The 18,972-nt window shown below is 46.4% G+C and overlaps 1 protein-coding gene across 5 annotated transcripts in view; it reads right to left on the bottom strand.

The window, feature by feature from the left end:
* BIRC6 (baculoviral IAP repeat containing 6) overlaps nt 1-18,972 on the bottom strand; it is a 3,097,233-nt gene that overhangs the window by 2,618,973 nt on the left and 459,288 nt on the right. For all 5 annotated transcript variants that reach the window (XR_011268132.1, XM_069607902.1, XM_069607904.1 and 2 more), the window contains exon 16: nt 18,622-18,800. Coding sequence is in view for 4 of the 5 variants with exons in the window: in XM_069607902.1 (XP_069464003.1) it covers nt 18,622-18,800 (179 nt within the window). In the remaining variant the exon portion in view is untranslated. The remainder of the gene's footprint in view (nt 1-18,621; nt 18,801-18,972) is intronic.

Genomic DNA, 18,972 nt, shown 5'->3' with positions numbered 1-18,972 from the left:
CGCAGCAGAGGTAACGCGTACAGGAACAGGCCACCCCAAGGGAAGGAAAACATTTCCCCCCCTTGCTCCTCAGCTGGTGAAACTGCTAGCGAATCTCTGGCATTTGGAATTTGTTGCCGCCTCAAACAGATTCATCTGGGGTTTGCCCCACTTGAGGAAGAGGTGGTCCACCTGGTCCTGTCCAAGCTCCCACTCGTGGCAGGAACGCAGTTCCCTGCTGAGGGAGTCTGATGGTGTTCTTGACTCCCGCCAGGTGAAAGGGGATGAGGAACATCTCCTGGGCGACGGCCCAGTGTCACGTCCTGCGCCTCTCTGAAGAGGCTATCTGGTGTCCCCCTGCTTCCTGATGTAGAACAACGTGGTGGTGTTGTCCGTGTAGACTCAACACCTTGCCCTTTAGGAACGTAAGGAACGACCTTTGGGCCCAGAACACTGCCCACAGCTCCAGGAAATAGATGTTGAGATCCCCCTCTTCCGGCAGCCACAGGCCTCTGGTGTGGAGACATCCGGTGTGGGCTCCTGAGCCCTCCACAGAAGCATCTGCGGTGACCATCTCCTGGTACGGGGGGGGCTCCAAAATCATGTCCTGGCAATGTTGGAGCGCACACCCCACCATCTTAACGCTCAACGGAACTCATCGAGAGCAATGTTGTCTGCAAAGTTTCTGGACATCCGGATCCAGCAAGCATCCAGGAATTCCTGAAAGGGGGGGGTTGCATCTGCAACCTGTCGAGCAGCAACTTCATGGTCCGCACTGCGGTGCTCTTCAGTGCCAACAGCTGTTGCACCTTGCACAGCAGAGCCGCTATCCTCTACTCCGAGGGAGCCGGCAGACAGGAGACTTGATCCTGGGCCGCAGGAACACGTGTTCTGCGATGGTATCAAGCAAGATTTTGGATAGTTGAGGGAGAACCCCAGATTCAGCAGCGGGATGGTCCTCTGTGTGTGCAACAGCTACTTCCCTTGGTACAAGTATGCGTGTATGCCCTGCAGATGCAGATGTGCCCCCACTGGTGCCAGGCACTTCGTAAACACCCTGGGGGCTGACTTCAGTCTGAAGGGGAGGGCCTTGAATTGGCAGTGCCTTCCCTGTACCATGAAGCGCAGTAACGTGTAATGCTTCTCGTGAATGGGGATGTGGAAGTATGCGTCCTTCAGATCCAGCGACGTCAAGAAGTCTCCTTCCTCCACTTGGCTGAGCAAGTGCTGCAACCCAAACATCCTGAATTTTTGGGACTTGAGGAATTTGTTGAGACGCAGCATGTCTAGAATGGACCTCCAGCCCCTGGTGGTCTTTACCAAGAAGTATCTGGAGTAGACTCCAGTGCCCCGGAGCCGCTTTGGAACCAGCTATATCGCCCCTTTTCTTATCATGGCCCGTACTTCCTGCAGGAGCTGAGGCACGTGCTGCTCCTGCCGGGCCACCAGCAGTATGCGGACACTTACGCTGGAACTTTGGATTGTGTCAGTAGGTGAGAGCATCCAGCACCCATCGGGTGGTTGAGATCTTCCACTCGCTGACTAAGCCCACCAGCTGGCCTGCCACCGGGGTGCATGGGTGGGGGCCCAACGTCCTGGCCGGTTCAATCTTGCTTCGGCACATGCGTTTTTGAAGAGTGCCCTGGGGCATGGGCCATCTGCATGTCAGTCTTAATGGCCTGCAAAGACTCGTAGACAGCCTTCCCAAAGAGGTTGTCCCCGTCAAAGGGCATGTCCAGCACCCTAGTCTGGACCTCCAGACGGAAGTTGGTGGCTTTTAGCCAGCCACAACGATGGAGGCAGACACTGATTCCCATCTGCCGGAACCCCGTGTCCGCAATATCCAGGGCCACTGATGGTATGGTCTGATGCCACCTCCCACTTACGGTAGAATGGAAAGTGCCTCAACTCGCTTGTCGGGTAGGAACTCCAGCAGAGGGGCCATCTTATACCACAGCTCCCTGTCGTACCTGGCCAGGATTGAAAGTGCATTGGCTGCCTTGACTGACACAGCTGAGTAAATCACCCTTCTTCCCATGGCATTTAACTTCTTCCCCTCGCTATCCAGAGGGAGAGAGGACGAAGAGGAGGGGAGGTTGATGCAGCGGCATAGGGTGCCACTACCTCTTTCACCAGAGGATGGTCTGGGGCCACCGGGGCAAGCGGTGTAGTTAGGCATATGTAGGGTCAAAAATACGTCCAGCGATGCATCCCTCAGAGTGGTTGGAGCGGTAGGCTTACTGGGACTCGCGCCGTTGGCAGTCCACCACCGCCACCTCAGTCGTCCCCCTCAGGGATTCCGCCGTCGGTGTGCCCCACGTCCTCCTGGATCGTGTATACGAACATGTGGTCCTCCTCGTCCAAGGAAGAAATATCCATGCCCTGGAGAATGGTTGAGACCTCCTCTACCCCCCTTTTTTGCATCCCGAGGGGTCCGTTTTGGGCTCAGGGATGGCATCCTCTTCTCTGGTGTCCTCTCCACCGGCTTGGCGGAGGCACCACCTCAGTGGCACGTATATCCAGGGCACTGCCGGGGCTACCTTGATTGGGTCAGCCCCCTTGACCTTCAAGAGGGCGGCCACCACCAACTCGATCGTCGACTTCACCTGGGCCACATGGCCCTTCTGGGGATGATCGGTCGCCTTCTCCTGCGCCGTAGCCTTCGTCTTCTCTGGCTTTTCCCGCAGCTTTGCCGGGTTAACCTATTTTCTCTTCAAGGAGGAGCTGGAGTGATGGCTGGATATGGAGGTAGATGGTGAAGATGAGCGTGTTCTGACCATCGCTTGATGTGCTTGCGCAGCAACCCCGACGGAAACGGACTTGTGGCGTTTGGCCTTGTATTGGGCCCCCTCAGATAGGGCGCCCTCAAAGGACTTAGCAGCCCGCTCCTCAGACCAGCCGGTCCTGGGTGAGGCATGCCCCGTTTGCCGCATGGGGCAAAGGCCTTGGTGCTGAGCCACGCTGCCAGCCTACAGTGACGATCCTTAACCATTTGCTTTGAGAACCATAGGCAGATTTCACAATGCGCTTCCCTTTGATCCAGATGCAGACAGAGGCACTGGAGGCGTTTGTCCTCAAACACATTCCGCAGTCCCAGCCGGAGCTAAGCTTGAAAAGGGAGCTTCCCTCTTCCTTCTCTTACTAAGCCCTTAGTTGGAATTCAGAAACACTGTCCTAACAAGCACAATGGTGAGGTTGTCACTGCAATTGTTGACACTTTAGCTGCTGGCTAGGCATCAGTGGGCGCCATCTTCATGGCCGGGTGTAAGAAGCAGCGGGATGGCTCCACATCACACGCAAGGATTGTTTGGCCGCTGGTGCAGATAAAGTAGCAGCAGCAGAGCTGGGCATGGAGCAAATGGCACAGGTGGCTCGAGTTAAATGGCTTGTCTCTGCCCCACCCCGGAGCTTGGGATGGTCCTTGGCTGAAATAAAAAGCAGGTTTGCCTCCATTAATACCACATTGGACACTATGGCATTCAAGGTGGACCGTATGCAGGATCACACTAAGTAGAGTGAGGGCATATCGGAGGGCGAGCACCAAGTGGGGGTCCTGGACGATACCAGTGCAGAGATGAGACGAGCTACACAGGCCTTCCGGCGCAAAAAGCCATCAGCGATAAGAATGAGGATTTGGAGCCAAGGTCCCGCAGAAAAAACAAAATAATGTCGATTCCCACATCTGTGTCAGGGGAACATGGAGGACTTCATAAGTGAGGTTCTGGCTGGCCCTTCTTCCCAGGGCGCTCATTGGACATCTTTGCAGGCGCCTAGACCGCGTCAGATTCTGCGTCCTGTAATAGCAAGACTGTTGATTTACCAGGACAGAGACGATCCAGCGGACAGCCCGAGAACTTGGGGAACTTTAATACAAAGGGGACAGTCATTTTACCCAGACCGTTGAGAGCAGGCCTATAGTTCTTAGCTGCCAAGTGCTCCCTTTAAAAGCAGGGCATTTATTACTCCATGCTTTATCCATCTAAGCATAGTGGTCCACAATAACACTTTTTTTTCACAGACCTGGCTGAGATATACGACTTCCTCGAGGCGTTGCCAAAGGGGTGATGTTACAGGCTGCCTTTCTTTGTTGTGTTGGGTCTCCGGCTCTCGGGGGGGGGGGGGGGGCAGGAGATGGGGAATTGTTAGGTAACATTTCACTTACTGTAATTTTACCTCTATTTCTGGAAACTTTGCCCACCCCCCTCTACCCCTCCACCTTTTTGCTTTTGTTTCCGCCTCCTGTCCTAACTTTCTGCCAGTGAAGCACAGGCTTCAGCTGCACTCCACTGGGCCTCGTCATTGTTCTGGGGGAACTGACTTGTCTTTCTTACAGCTAGTACTGGGAAACATCGTTTCCCTTAGTCTTATGACTTTGATGCCACTTTTGGCAACTGTATTTCAGTGTGCAAAGTACATTACTGTATCGTGCACTGGAGTCCTTACATTTGAGCCCTAGACCGCTAAAGGATTTTTTGGTCTCTGGACAATGTGCCCGGGAGTAGACTGGTGGCAGCAGAAGCTTTGTCGTGCGTTTTTATTTACTTTTACCGAGCCATACTGCGCTTGGCTCAGGCCATGCCACAAGCTCTGATGTCTCCTCCTTTGGCCATTTTGTCCATTGGCCTTCCCCTTTGTGACCCGGGGAGTCCTTATTTGGGCATGCATCCCCCATGCATTCTCCCACGAAAGCCAGCCTTTTTCTGTGTGGTTAACGAGGAAGTGGGCTGGGACGGTCTAGTCACTGCATGGCTGACCAGGTCTACTACTCTTTAATTACTGATGGTGTTCTAAAAGTAAATCCAACCTGGTTTTAGTCCCCAAGAATAGCGGACTGCCATTCTGAATGTGTTCTACGTTTGAAATCACTTGGACTATTGATTGTATTCTCAATAAGGTTATACATTGCGTTGTATCCCATAAGTATTGAGTTGGTTTTCATAATAGCATTTATATGATGTGGATAGTATTTACCTTTCCTTTCTTTGAATCATATGTATGCTACAATTTCTTTGTACCAAGCTACAGCCCTCTCTCCCTCCTAAAATAAGCCTGGCTGCTCTGTCTACGCTACCAAATGTTCTCAGGTGGTACAGCTTTATACTAAGAGTGGATTTATGTACTGCCACCGATGTATGGTTTTATGAAGCCCTTAACTGGACTTTAGAAAAAATGTCCTAACAATCTTGCAATACGATCTGGTTATTATCCCGTCTATTTATAATCTGCCAAAAGTTCTTATCGTTGTTATTCAGAATGGTGATAGAATCTTCGCCTTCTATACAGTGTCAATATCCAAAAGCCATTTGCATTTAATTTAAAACTTGATTTTTCCTGCATTATTTTTAGGACACAATTGTCAGGAGGAAGGTTGGAATCTCCAATATGCCGGATGTTTTCCCTCTCAAGTCGTTTTAGTGCCTGAATCTCAGAAATATAAACCCTTTTACCAATAAAACAGAAAAGTGGACCTTTAACCTTAGGAGTTGCGTCATTCAATATCTCAACAAACGTGATGTCTGGGACTAGCCTTTCACCAAATACTTCAACAGGCCAAATGATAACATACATTTCCCCATACTTCTGTCGTTCCATGTTAGGCGATGTTTAGACTTATTTATAATGCGTTTGAGTTCATTATTTTTTTGCCGAAATCTGGAACACACTATAGTACCTCTCAATTTAGGGTGATCAGTGGGACTTGGATTTATCACAAGGAACTGGTCCACGCTGTGGAATAGATCTTGAGAGACATATTAAAAGTCTATTTGAGGACAACATATCTATGCCAGGTTGTACCGTCCATTAAATCTCCTTTGCTGTTACCACTTAGTGCGAACAAATTCCATTCCTCCAGGACGGATTTCCACTTTTGGCCCCTCCCCATTAGGGCTGACTGATTTATGCCCCTTACTCAGGCTGTCAGTTTTAAAATTCCCGGCCAGTATCAAGTGATCATGTTTATTCTTGTTCGGATTGTACATAAAAAATTCCAACCGCTCCATGATGATATTTGGACAGTTCTTTGTAATTTGCATATATATTTACAATCAGTATGGACCATAGACTAGAAAGACTTTCAGCCTGGCTACAAGGTGGAAACTAGAATACCTGGTTCATTGTATTCATCCACACTTGGCTTATTGAAACCACAAGTCCCCGGCAAGGCTTTCCTGAACAAGTTCCCATAGCCATTTGCAGACAGACCAGATACCCATCTATAATCTAGTCTTGTCAAGGAGGACTCTTGGGTCATTATTAATTGGGTTTCTGCACATCTAGCAATGACATTGTACTGGGAAAGTAAATTGCTAAAGCCTCATGACTTCCAACTGATATTAAAAACATGATCTCACATTAGGAACCTTGATGTCTCTGGTTAAGTTGGACTCAGACACCCACAGTTAGGCATGGTGTTATGCAGTCACTGAAAAATATCTGTTCAACTATTGTATCTCTTGAAGGCAGTTGTATATGGCATATGGCGAAGGGAAACTGAACTTTGAAAAGACCAATTGAAAATCTGCATTCATTCACCCCCTCGCCACGAAGAGTGACATAAGGTAAAAATGCACCAGCATGACAAAATGGGGAGGCAGCAAGAAAAACCTTTCAAGACCTGCTTAGGGGAGAAAGGAGCACTGTCTGGTGGTTGATCACAAGATTTTTCTTGCACTCATTTCGAGGGCACACGTGTATGAACCTACTTCGCTTAAAGGGAGTTACCCCCAGTGAATGATTTTGACCCTCCAAGCAGAAGTATAGCTGAGCAGTCAAGGCAAAAACTTTGGCAGGTGAAGGATGGCTAAAAGGTATGGTAAAAACTCAAAATAAAATAGGGGAAGGAGCACACAACAGGTTCATAAAAAGCTGTGCAACAGAAGTAATCTAGTCATGGAAACCGAGTTAACTACTCGCAAAACTGGATCCAGTGGGGGTCCTGAAGCAGTAGCAGGCAGTCTGTAAAATAGACAGGGTGTGCTTTCAGTTGTGCCCTTAACCCTATCCCGCTTATCACATTCTCATCCTCATGCCAATGGCGCAAAACCTTATCAAAAGAAATCCAGGTACCTCACATGGAGATACTACATTGAAATTGACAGTTTAAAAAACAAAAAATCTGTTGCAGTTTGATGGTTGAAGAGCCTGAAAAGTGGGATTATTGGATCCACATGCTGGAGAGGTTGCAGTTGTCCAATAGAAGGTCAGCAAGCAAAGGCCGAGAGTGGTATAGCGACCCAAAGTGAGACCCACAGATAAAGGCAAGAGGATGAAACTGCATTAAGAGCAAACAGTTACCCTAGCCAAGGTCACAGGGACACAGTGCAGCAGAATAGACCACTGGGGTTACTCACACCTGGTGGTACAGGATCAAGATCCCACTACAAGAGCTCAGCAACAGACAAGTGCTCAGGAAAATCAACATCCATGCCAGTCCTCAAAGGATGCAATGCTCAGACTTAGCGATCAGGCGACACAGGAGAGTATAGTAGCCCAGCAGAGGACAAAATCGGTGTCTAGTCAAATGATCGACAGGACAAACGAATATATATATATATATTTTATATATAGTAGGTTTTTGTTTAGGAAAAAAGGGGTTTTTAGCAAAAAAAAAAAAAAGGGGGTTGGGACCCCCCCCCCAAAAAAAGTGAAAAAAAACCAAATTAGAACATTTGACCTGTCGACCTTTTGGTGTCGACCATTTGTCCTGTCGACCATTTAGATTCGACCAAATGACCTAGAACCGACAAAAACAACTTGCTGAGGTGGAGATCCGACTGGTCCCACTAGATTAGTTAGAAGGAGCAACACAAGATTCACTCTAGTCACTCGAGTAACCGAGGTTTGGAGTCAGGCTTTTCAAGGTGCAGAGACGCTGTTGCAGGTCGGCAATCTGGTAACTCCATTTTGAAAATTCATGTCTCCGTGTTCGATAAGTGTAAAGGCAAAGTGTTGGCTTTATATTCTTCAACCAGGGTAGAGGCTTACCATATTTTCCAACGACTGACTCAAACATTTTCTAGCCAATCAGCGGTGGATGCCACATTAAAAATGTTGTAGGGGTTTATGTGAGAACATTCAGGGGATACGTATGCCAGAGGAATATCATCCCTTGACCCATTTACTCAAATTTAGACATTCACAAAAGCACACCCACAGAAGCATGCAGAGGCGCCTCGGACAGGGCTCACATATGGACTGACACTACATAGACAGTCCCTGTTGACCCCTTCAACCCAACCCCCCCCCCCCCTTGTCAACCACACATGCAGCTAATGAATACCGGTGAAAGTTTACCGGTATTATAAATGATCCACTGCCATTTATTAGCTCGGACCAAAAAGGCAGCCCACATGTCAACGGCACCACAAACAAGGAATACTGTATCTTTGATCTAAGGCAGAAAGGGAAGAAAAGTAAAGATCGGCTGTTGATAAGCCAACCAGCACAGAAAGTTTATCGCAGGGTTAAATCCAAGGACTCTCGAAAATATCTGAGAAACCTCCCAGTGAAGCAAGACGGTGAAGCAACTACATACAGGCCAAGTGGCAAAAAACATACGTCCCTTGTCGATTGTAGCTGACCCAGACAAGTCCTTGGGCAAGGAAAGGGTGGAGGAAGATTCAATCACCTCTGATGTTTTAATTAACCTCTCAGTGTACTCAGAGGAGCACGACTCACAGTCTGAATTACATCAGACATTGCCAGTCTTAAAAGGCAGCCGGACCTATGGCCAACCCTTTGAGGAAGAGCTAAACACAGCGAGGAGGGAAGATTCACCTGAATTTCATAAACCTGGATGAAAAAAGGCAGAGAGCCATGAAAAAACATAAGTGTGCAGGGCAGTTCAAGAGTCAAGACTATGCATTCAATAAGTCAATTGAACTCTTACTCCAGTCCTGACTGTGGGAGAGGCGAACAGACCCAAGAAGAAAGCAGCTCTGGCAGAAATAACTTCTTCACAAGACCAGGATCATCAAGGTGTCAGCACTCATGGAAACGGTAATGTTTCCATTGTACACCACCCTTCGCGCACATCGACAGTCCATGGTCTGAAAAATGAAAGCTACGCGATAAGATGGGCAAGTTAAGGGGCCATATGGCCCACATTCGACCATTAAGGGGCAATACTGCCCGCACAGTGAAGCTGGAGAGAATTGTCGACATAGAAGACAAACTGATATTAAAATGGAAATATTTTTAATGGACCTGCTGCAATGCATCCCAAATCTCCATCAAATTCAGATTTAAGAATTATTGAATTTGTAGAGGAGACTTGCACGGATAGTGTCTTCATCCACACAACTTCCGCTGTTGTGAAAGGCATGCTGCTGGAGGCAGCTGAAAGTTTACAAGTGTTGAGCTTCGACCTCACACCTGTGAGAAACTGATGAGGTACACCAAACACCACGGAGACCAGGCAAAACGATATCCAGCATGTAGACCAAACGGGGAAGGCTAATTAAGAACACCACAAGGAAGAAGCCCTGTGTAACCGAATCAACAGCCATACTTCACAAAATTAGCCAACGACAACGCAACCACTTCACTGCTCAGGAAGACGCAACCTGAATATCATAGTACTCATCAACACAATGGCGGACTACCAAGCGATAAAGTTGGTACATGAGAACGAGCCTGGTGCTTGTTAGGCAAGATTGTATGCAGTACCCTTTGGGTGCACTACAACAACCCTGACCTGCTGGCAACAGGAACCCAACCTTTGGTACAAGTCTGTACTACACAGGTTGGTGGTAGCGTGTTGAGCAGCCAGGCTGATCTCAAGAGGGGTCACTGTGAGCTGTAGGGGAGTTAAACAGATTCACAGTGACAAGTACTCAGATAAACTTACACACAAGGTTTCTTGATTAAACCATTATTAAACAGTCAGAGTAAGCCTTCTTCAGAAGGGAGCAATATAATAGTAACACAAATACACTCCAAAATACACTCTTAATATTTCTTAATCAGTAAGTACCCTTTTGGGATGGCACACAGACACTTCCTAACACTGGACAATAATATACCACTGTTAGACTTTAGAAGACTTAAGAGTTTGCCAAAGGAAAAAGGTTATTAGAACAGAACAAGAGATCACACAAATGCTCCAAAGCAGGTAAGTACTTTTGATAACCCCCCAATGCAAAGTTTGTTAACCCCTTCCTGGAAGGAAGAAACACAATGTCACAGGGAAGAAGAGTCTTTCTGGGAGCCAGGCTAGGCCAAAGTCAATTGGGCAAAAGTCTAGTTGAGCTGAAGCATTTCTTTCAGGTGAATACAAGTATTGCACAATATTTTAGAAGTCTTTGTAGAAAAGAAGAAATCAAAACAGGGCTACAAGCTATTGAGGCTTGTGAAGCAAAGAAGCTGTCAGCAACTCTACAGAGCAACCACAACAAGTCTCACCAACAGAGAACAAGTGCAGTTACACGACAAGAGGCAAGTTCTCCTAGACTGTACAGTACGTTTAGGTTGAAGAAAAGTGCAGCAGATGGTTTTCTGTTCCTGTGCAGCTCTGCATATCCTGGTGTTCGTGGGCTTCAGTCGTGGTGACAAGAGGAAGGATGTCTGGGGACTCCTGCACTGAAATGGGACAGTCACTGACCGCAACCGGCAATCTTCAAACAAGTGGCACTTTAGTGTTTCATCTCCACACATCTACCGCAAACAGCAACACGTGGTTCCTGGCTGTCGAGATGGGATTCCCTTGCATCTGGGGTCCAGCACTGTTGAGGTGGCTCAAGCTCGGTCAGTCCTGCTTCTATGGAGTTTGGGGGGGGGGTGGAGATGTGGGGCAAGGGGGGGGATCTTCCTGGAGCTCTTGGCCAGCTTAAAAGCAATGCACACGATCTGGTGTTCCTCTCCCTTGCTATTCGGTCCCAGCAGCAACTGCAGTGGAATTCCATCCAGCTCCGTGAGGATGTCGAGGTGGCTTGCTTTGGAGTTGATTGGTCCCACCAACTTAAGGGGAGAAGTGTTGCAGGGCTTCTCTAGTCGAAACGAAATTGGAGTTTCAGCACAGCAGCAGGGCTTCACCGGGCAAACCAACGGTTCAGGAGTTGCAGCAGGCGTCCTCTTGAAGTTCTTCTTCCGGTTCCTTCGTCCAGTGGTGGACTTTGCCTTCCAAGCCAAAAAGCCTTGCCTTTTATGCAGGTTTCTCCCGTTCATTCCAGCATAGCTGTCAGTCACCCAGCATGGTGGTTGTCCTTGCCGGACAGCCAGCCGGCCAATCACCTAACAATGCATTCCTGTCTCCTAGGAGACTAAGCACAGGGAGTTTCAGGCACCTCCCTCTTTTCCTGCCCCCGCCAGACACCCAGGAGCTAGAGGCAGGCTTCACTCGTGAATCCCGCCAAAAGCAAAACGAACAAAGGACCTTTCCACAAAGAAATGGCAAAAAAAAAAAAGAACAGGCCATTTTGACAAAAAGGTCACCCTTTGGTTCTTTACTGCAGCTGCGAACGCAGCCCACGGTAAAAATCACACCACAGTAGTTGAAAGTAAACTACTGCCACCAGCCATTCATCGAGGAAAGGGTAACAAAATTGTTACATGCGAAGCTAGACAAAATGGGATACCAAGTAACCCCTCCAGTACCCTATTGTAAGATAGTGTGTGCTGGGTCTAGAAAGTTACAATGTAAGTGAAGTCAATTTCACTTCACTGCTCTTGGAAACAGTTTATCCAAGAGAAGGTATTCAAACCTTGGGAAATCTAAAGACTTACCTGTGTCACTGGACTGAAGGTGCTGTGTGACAATGTAAAAAGATGATTCCTATGGAGTTTGTCAGACTCTACAACAAAAAGAAACTGAGTTCAAAATCACTTTGAAATACATGCGAGAGTGGGGGGGAAGGGTGTCACTCTCCCCAGGCAAAAATTAAAGTCCTAGTGTCCAGCAAAAGAGCTGGAGAGGAATTAGCACATTTCTGAAAATTTGCCCCAACAGTGCACTAGACAGGTTTTCTTGGATATGGCTGTCGGGGGCACTGGCCAGCAACAACAGATCGAAGCTGCCCAAGGGGTGCTCCGTACGACGAATAAGGATGGCATCATAGAATACCAGAGGATTTGGGCACCTAACAACCAAAATTGATGTCAACTTGGGAGACTGCGACTTAGTGTGCTTTCAGGAGACCTGGCTCGCCAGGAGCCCCGTTTAGATTGATATTTGATCATCTTCAGCCAGCCACAAAAGGCCCCAAAGGTCATCCAACTTCAGACCTGTTAACTGCAATTAAATACGGAAGCGGCCTCAACTTGATTGAGGTGGCCTTTGGCAACCCATTTGCACAGGAGATCATAGTGAGTTGGTCTCTCTCCTGGAGAGCCCATCCAGGCAGATGCTTGCTGTTTGACAATCAAATCTTCATTGGAACCCGAGTGCTCTTACAAATGCTGCTTTCCTGGATCTGGTGGCATATCTGATTGACGCATATGCAATTCACGACGTGTCTGATATTGTCTTATGTGGTGATCTGAATGCCAGGTGTCTGATCCAGGATGCAAGATCAAATGTTTCTTCACATGAAAGACCTGTGACGCAGAAAGGAGTGGCTTGGCAATCCCTGATGGCTCACTAGGACATGCATACGCTGAACGGTCAAATGTTGGAGGACATGTCCCCTCGTGCGACCTGGGCAAGAGAAGGCCAAGTGGTGCTCATAGATTGTATATATGTTTCCAGGAACTTTTTAGCATTTGTCTCATTTAAAATCATCAAAACACTTCAGAGCAATCATGACTTGACAATGACCTGGGCATCTGAAGCTGGCATTGAAAGACATGAAATGGCTGGCTCCATCACTGAATGCAACACGGGGTTGGGGGGACTTGCCTGAGTCTGAAAGTATTCAATCGATCTTCTAGCCCTTCGATTCTTGCATGGCCATCCTTTAACAGGGTCAGTGACAGATCGTGACTGACTACACGCGCCTCCTCAATTGTTTCTAATCTAGTACCAAGGGGAAGGCCCGGGGTGGCAGAGTTACTCTGCACTCCTATGGCGACACCGTGGTTGCAAAGAGAAAGGTTATGAAGAGGATAAACCAAAGCGCCGGGATGGCAAATAATTTGGATTACATCCTCCAAGCAAAAACCGCACCCAGGAACTATAAAAACTGGCTTTGTGCATACAGGCTGAAAATGTATCAGCAGAACTCCACAACCATGTTCTTAATTTGTGGGAGGAAAATATGCGATTTCTAGTCTTTGTAAAAATTGCTCAGGTAATGCAACGCAAGTGCAGATCAACAGTGTCCCAGAGGAAGCATAGGATTGTCCACTTTCAAGACCTTTACAAAGAGAAGAGACCCTAGTTCTCTCGAAATAAGGAATCCAAGCTATGGGAAATTCCTCACACTACAGAGGACATAATGAGAAAGCTGGCGAAGTTGAATGGCTCTCATGCCGCAGGACGGGCTAATTAACGCCATGTTAAAAGAAAATCCAGAATCATGGGCTTCCTTGATTCATCTCTTGTTCAAGCAAATAGTCCAGAATCATTCTCTTCCAGAGCCTTGGAGAAAAGCTATTGTGGTCCCGATTTTCAAGATCGCCCTTCTTGACGTAATTGGTAAGCTCTTTGGCTCAATGCTCCCAACGAACTAACCTAATGGTCTTGCTGAGTGGGACATAAAGACCCATTCCAAACCAGTTTTGTCTGTGGGACTGGGACGGGGTGAATATCCTGACCCTAAGTATCCTGAAAGGGAGAGTATGGGGAAACCACTTAAGGAACAATTTGCTTTTGTTGACATCGTCCACGCCTTCGACAAGGTGGGCTGGTTTAGACTTTGGAATAAGTGATTAAACTGGAACTGCCAAAGATCCATCCTAGATCCTTTGGTCTTGCTGCACTCCAACCCCAGCATGAGTGTACCACTGAACAACACAGGCCTCTTGTCACAGGAAATAAAAACAACCGGAGGACTAAAACAAGGTTGTCCATTGGCTCTGGCCATTTTCAAACTTTTCTTGGCTGACCTAACCCCAACAGTGGACACAGTAAGTAGCTTCCATCCACGCATAGGCAGGGTCCATCTAAGCCGCCTCCTGTATGCAGATGAGCTGGACTTAATAGACCATATGCCAGTCGGCCTGCAGCGCCAGTTCGACAGCCGGAAATAATGTGGAGGAGAATCTACAGATCAACACAGAAAAGACCAGGATTCCAGTGCTGGAAAATTAAAAAAAACTAATCAAAACCAGTGTAGGAGTTGGGTAAAACACAAATTGAGCAGGTTAAGACTTTGAAGTACCTGGGAGTGCTGATTAACAGCAGCACCAATGTACCGATCCAAGACTTATTGCACCAAAAAGCGAAAGCATTGGCAACGTAAGTGAAAATCTTGGACAGGAAATGTGGCCGCTTCTCAAATGGTCCCAGTAGTTGATTTCTATACAATGAAAGCCGTTTCAACTCCAACACATGGCTCAGAAGCAATGTTGATTTTAACTATCGAAGTCTGGTCAACCCTGGAAAGAATCTACTGGAAAACTGTTGCGCATCCAGATGTCTAGCCCGGTTCACCTTGTGCGCCCTTTGTCACTTAAGGCAACAGCGGAAAGGAAGAGGTTAGCCCTATTTAAGAAATGCCTAATGGGCTACAACTTAACCACCATTGAACTTACCTATAAAGAAATTGTGAAGAGATGTAACTGGGCACTGAAGGACTGGGTTGACACTAACAGAAGTAAGCTGAAGGAACTCAGATCGACGGAAGAAAAGGTAAAAACAAACCCATTCAAAGTTAAAACCAATTTGGGGGAGCTTGACTGGATTGCCACCCTTGACGTAGCATGTTCCTACAAACTGTTCTAATATCTGGACCACTAGGTTAGGGCACTGGGCAAGCTTCCAATGTACCTCATTAAATTCCTAAATAAAAATCCAAGGGTTCAATTCATCAGGATTAGGATGTACTTGTTATTAACTAATGAGATAATTACATCAAGATTGCCAACGGCTGTTCCGAATGTCATCCAAAGTCGATTCTGCTGAAGAAAGGACTAGTGCAAACCTTAAAGCATCTACTATTGTTTTGCCCAGGGATGACCAATGAAAGAACGATTCTTTTTAGCCAGTTGATAAAAAAGTCACATCTCTGGCCCCTGAAGACTGGTGGCGCCTCCTTATAAGCAGGATAAAGGTGACAATGGTATTGGCGGCAGTGGCATTTTTGAGTGAGATCTCGATTTAGCAAGGATGTAAAGTCTAACTGGGCTAACTTGAGACTCCTCCCTGCCTTCCTTTCCCAAGCTGTGTTTTGTTATTTTTTTTATTTTTTTTTTAATAAGGAAACATTTAGATTTTTCTTTCATTTCTGATTGCTTTCTTACCTGGATCTTCTTTTTTTCCCCCCTGGATCTTTCTTTGGTTATGAAAGCAATCACTGTTAAGACAATTTTTCTAAAGTAGTACTTAGTAAAACCATTCAACTGAAGCAGTACAAGACTCCACTCTTAGTATAAGGCTGTACCACCATTGTTCAGGTTAGCATAGAAAGAGCAACCAGGTGCATCTTAGGAGGGAGAAAGGGCTGTAGAATCAGTACAAAGAAATTGTAATACAAATGGTCCAAAGAAACAAACACAATGTATTGTAAAAAATAAATGGTTTATTTAAATACAAGTAGGCCCAGATAAATCGTGGGGGAAATAAGTACTATCACAGATCATATAAACACATTTTAGAAAAACAAGACTATGCTTGAAGGTGCACAGACCAAAGCATTTAACCTAATTTGGAACACCGAACAGGAGTTCTAGGGAAGTCAAGCCAATAGTTACTTTCTAGACTACTTTCATTAGCATAAGGGTAGTAGACCCTAGCCGTTGTATTGTGACGTTCAACAAGAAATCAATAGCAAACCAACTGGACAATATATAGTGTTACACTTATTATAGGTACAGTAAAAACCTATAACTTCTTTCACGATAACCCACAGTCATGCTCGGTGAGTAAAACCTAAGGATGTAATATTCTATTACAGTTGCTTATGAGATCAGTAAAACAGACTGAGATAAGCAATAACTCTTATAACTTATTTTAGGATGGCAAACGACTACCTCAAGGTAAGTAAAACCTATACACTTTTTAAAGGAGCTATCAGCAACTTAAAGGCTGTTATAAACCTCAGACTGTTTTTGTGTCGGTCTAAAACAGACCGGGAAAAGCACAATCCAGGGATACACTTTATGAAGGACTCAGTTATTCTAGGCAGGTAAAACCTAATGCAGACTTATTCTGGACAGGCTAACAGCAAATCAGGGGAAGCAAGACCCAGTTGGGAAACGTATATATCTAAGAAAAAGTCAGAGTTCCTAAGGAAGACTGTTACAAGTAATTACTGAGTAAGTTGAAGGTCCAGGGGCTTCAGAGAAGACACCCTGGGAGGATTCCAGTAGGTGCCTGGGTGTACTGGACAAGGGGACTCAAAACACCCGAAAACTACACAGTAATCACAAAAGACTTAAATTAAGTAAATACCCAAGCTAGCACAGTACCTCAGCAGAGAAGAAGAGTTTGCAGCACAACAACTGCAGGATCTGTAGACAAAAACCCAGTCGTTGAATTCCTTCATTAAGAAGGAATAAGACAGGACACCGGAAGGACTTTTGCAGCAAGGAACACACGGAAGGCTCTAGGCAAGGTTTTCCTTGTGGATGGATGCGGCTCTACGAATTTGGCGCCTTTTTCCAGGTACACAGAAGACCGAATATCGCTGGTTGGATTCTCGTTGTTTACAAGGTCCAGCACTCTGGTGAGGGGACTTCTCGGACTTGATTCACGTCTCTGGAGGTCCAGCAGGATGCCCACAACGTTTCAGCGTGATTCGGAAGACCGCGCACCGCACAATTATATGTGATGTGGCATTTATAAACACACCTGGACACGTTTTTCTAGGCGCGAAATGGCTGAGGTCCCAGGTAATTGGGGTATTGCATCCCCGCAAAGTCGCAGCACAGCGTGTAATGGCTCAAAATGCAAGTCTGGAGTCTAGTGTGTCTCACCAGGCTCAGGGTCATAGCTTTTGGAGTTCCAGGTCGATTGGATGGTAGGGCTATAGCAGGCTCCGGTTACAAAGCAGGTTCTCCAGTGGCTGGAAATCGTTTCAGCTGCCAATTCTTCATCTTCCTCTTTGGTTTTGGTTCCAGTGGTCGACTACCTCTTCAGGTTCCAGGATGGAACTTTTATGTAGAAACCCAGCCAATCAAACAGCCATGCAACATTCAAAGTTGGGGGGCTGGCAGTCCTTTCAGGACAGCCAGCCTTCCAGTTTGAACTGGATTCTTGCAGTCAGGCTGGAAGACAAAGGGCCGAATAGTTTGACTCCTCCCTCGCTTCCTGCCTTCACAGATACTCTGGAGCCTGGGTGGGGGGTCCACAGGATTCCTGACGAAGATAAAGTTAACACAAAGGAGTTCCCCACCCTGGGTGTCGGGGGAAGGAACAAGAAAGGACAAGGAACACTAAAATGGCAACAAAAAAAAAATAAGACGTAGCCATTTTGGTAAAATTACCAACCATTGGTGCTTTTACCAGGGCTGCGGATACCACCCACAGTAAAGTTCCACCGAATTAATAAAAAGGTCCACTGCCACCAGCCATTAAAGTTAAGTTTGTCCTTTTAACATAAATGTTCGATTTAAAATGAGAAGAGGTACTCAGCATCTCCCCAGCACTCCACATAAGGTGGAGGGTGCTGGGCTCACCTAAAAATGTAAAAGGGATCCAAAGATCCTTTTTACCCTTAGGAACTGTAGTTCTCGCAAGGTTAGCCAGAGAAAGGTAAAAGGGGAGCCCCTAGGTCAACCGAGCAACAATAGGCATGTATTGCCAACAAGTTGTCAAAGAGGATAACTTTTAAAAGACACTATGGAGAGTCTCAGAAATGACACCTATAAAAAGAGTAAAAGATTCTGTGAGTGTGGAAAAAGATTCCCACTCACTGAGGTATCGTGAAAAATAATCTACTAATCCAGCAAAAAGTTCTGGGGTTGACCGGTCTGGAAGATTTTTCATTGATGTGACAATCTTACCCAACAATCACTAGGATAGTTGTAATTTTGCAAACCTTTGAAATGAGTTCAAGCAAATCAATAAAAAAAACTGGTTATACATGTTGCAGCCACGACACAAGGTACCACTGCCATCAACCACAACCCCAGTGAGATGGGGATAGGGATCCGGGAAGGAAGATATAGTCAGGACATCAAAGGATACCAGCACAATGGTCCAGGAAATACAAGTGAGCAAAAAGGGGTGTTGGGGTTGTGGGGGGTACCATGTATGTAGTGGGGTCGAGCCTTTGTACAAGTGGATGTGGAGCACGATTCTGAACCGTTGGAGACAGCAATCCTTAGCAGAGGATGTCGAGGCTTGCCTTCGGTGCAAGCAATATCCAACCAGGTTTTGAAGGAGGGTGAGAATGACAAAAGAAGCTAATGTTGCATTTCCTAACTTCATAGTAGCAAAGTAAGCTTTATTTTTGTAATATGGTCAACTTTACAAAAAAGCCCCAGTTTATGAATGCAACAAGTATGCTTTTTATAGGTGCTGCAAGTAGTAATATCTGCACATAGACAATTTCTCAAGTTGTACAAAAACAAACCATTGCAAAAATGAACTTCACTGCTTACCTTTCCGGCAGCAACCTTTGCCAAAAGGAAAGCAAGGGAATGTCCCTTGCTACTGTTGGATTTTAAGGTTGGTACCCTTACAACAGGCCTGATTCCACCATTGCACATCTCCTCTGCTCCTCGGTCATTTACTGCCTTCACATGGATTAAAAAAGAGCGGTATTTGCCGCCTGCCATACCTGTGGTACAGGAAATAAGCAAGTTCAGAATTCCGCCAAGAAGTAGAATTTGGTTACTATAGTAGCCGACATGCTAAACATCACGCTGTTTGTTAAGCATTTCTCAAAAGCAATAAACGTAAAGGTTGATGGCAGAAAGGTTTTAATTGATAGCAGCCAGTGGCACCGCTCT

Source organism: Ambystoma mexicanum, chromosome 4q (assembly GCF_040938575.1).
Source record: "Ambystoma mexicanum isolate Mex_15411 chromosome 4q, UKY_AmexF1_1, whole genome shotgun sequence".
Taxonomy (NCBI): domain Eukaryota; kingdom Metazoa; phylum Chordata; class Amphibia; order Caudata; family Ambystomatidae; genus Ambystoma; species Ambystoma mexicanum.
Note: the sequence above shows the minus strand (reverse complement) of the source record. Positions and strands in the feature narration are given on the sequence as shown.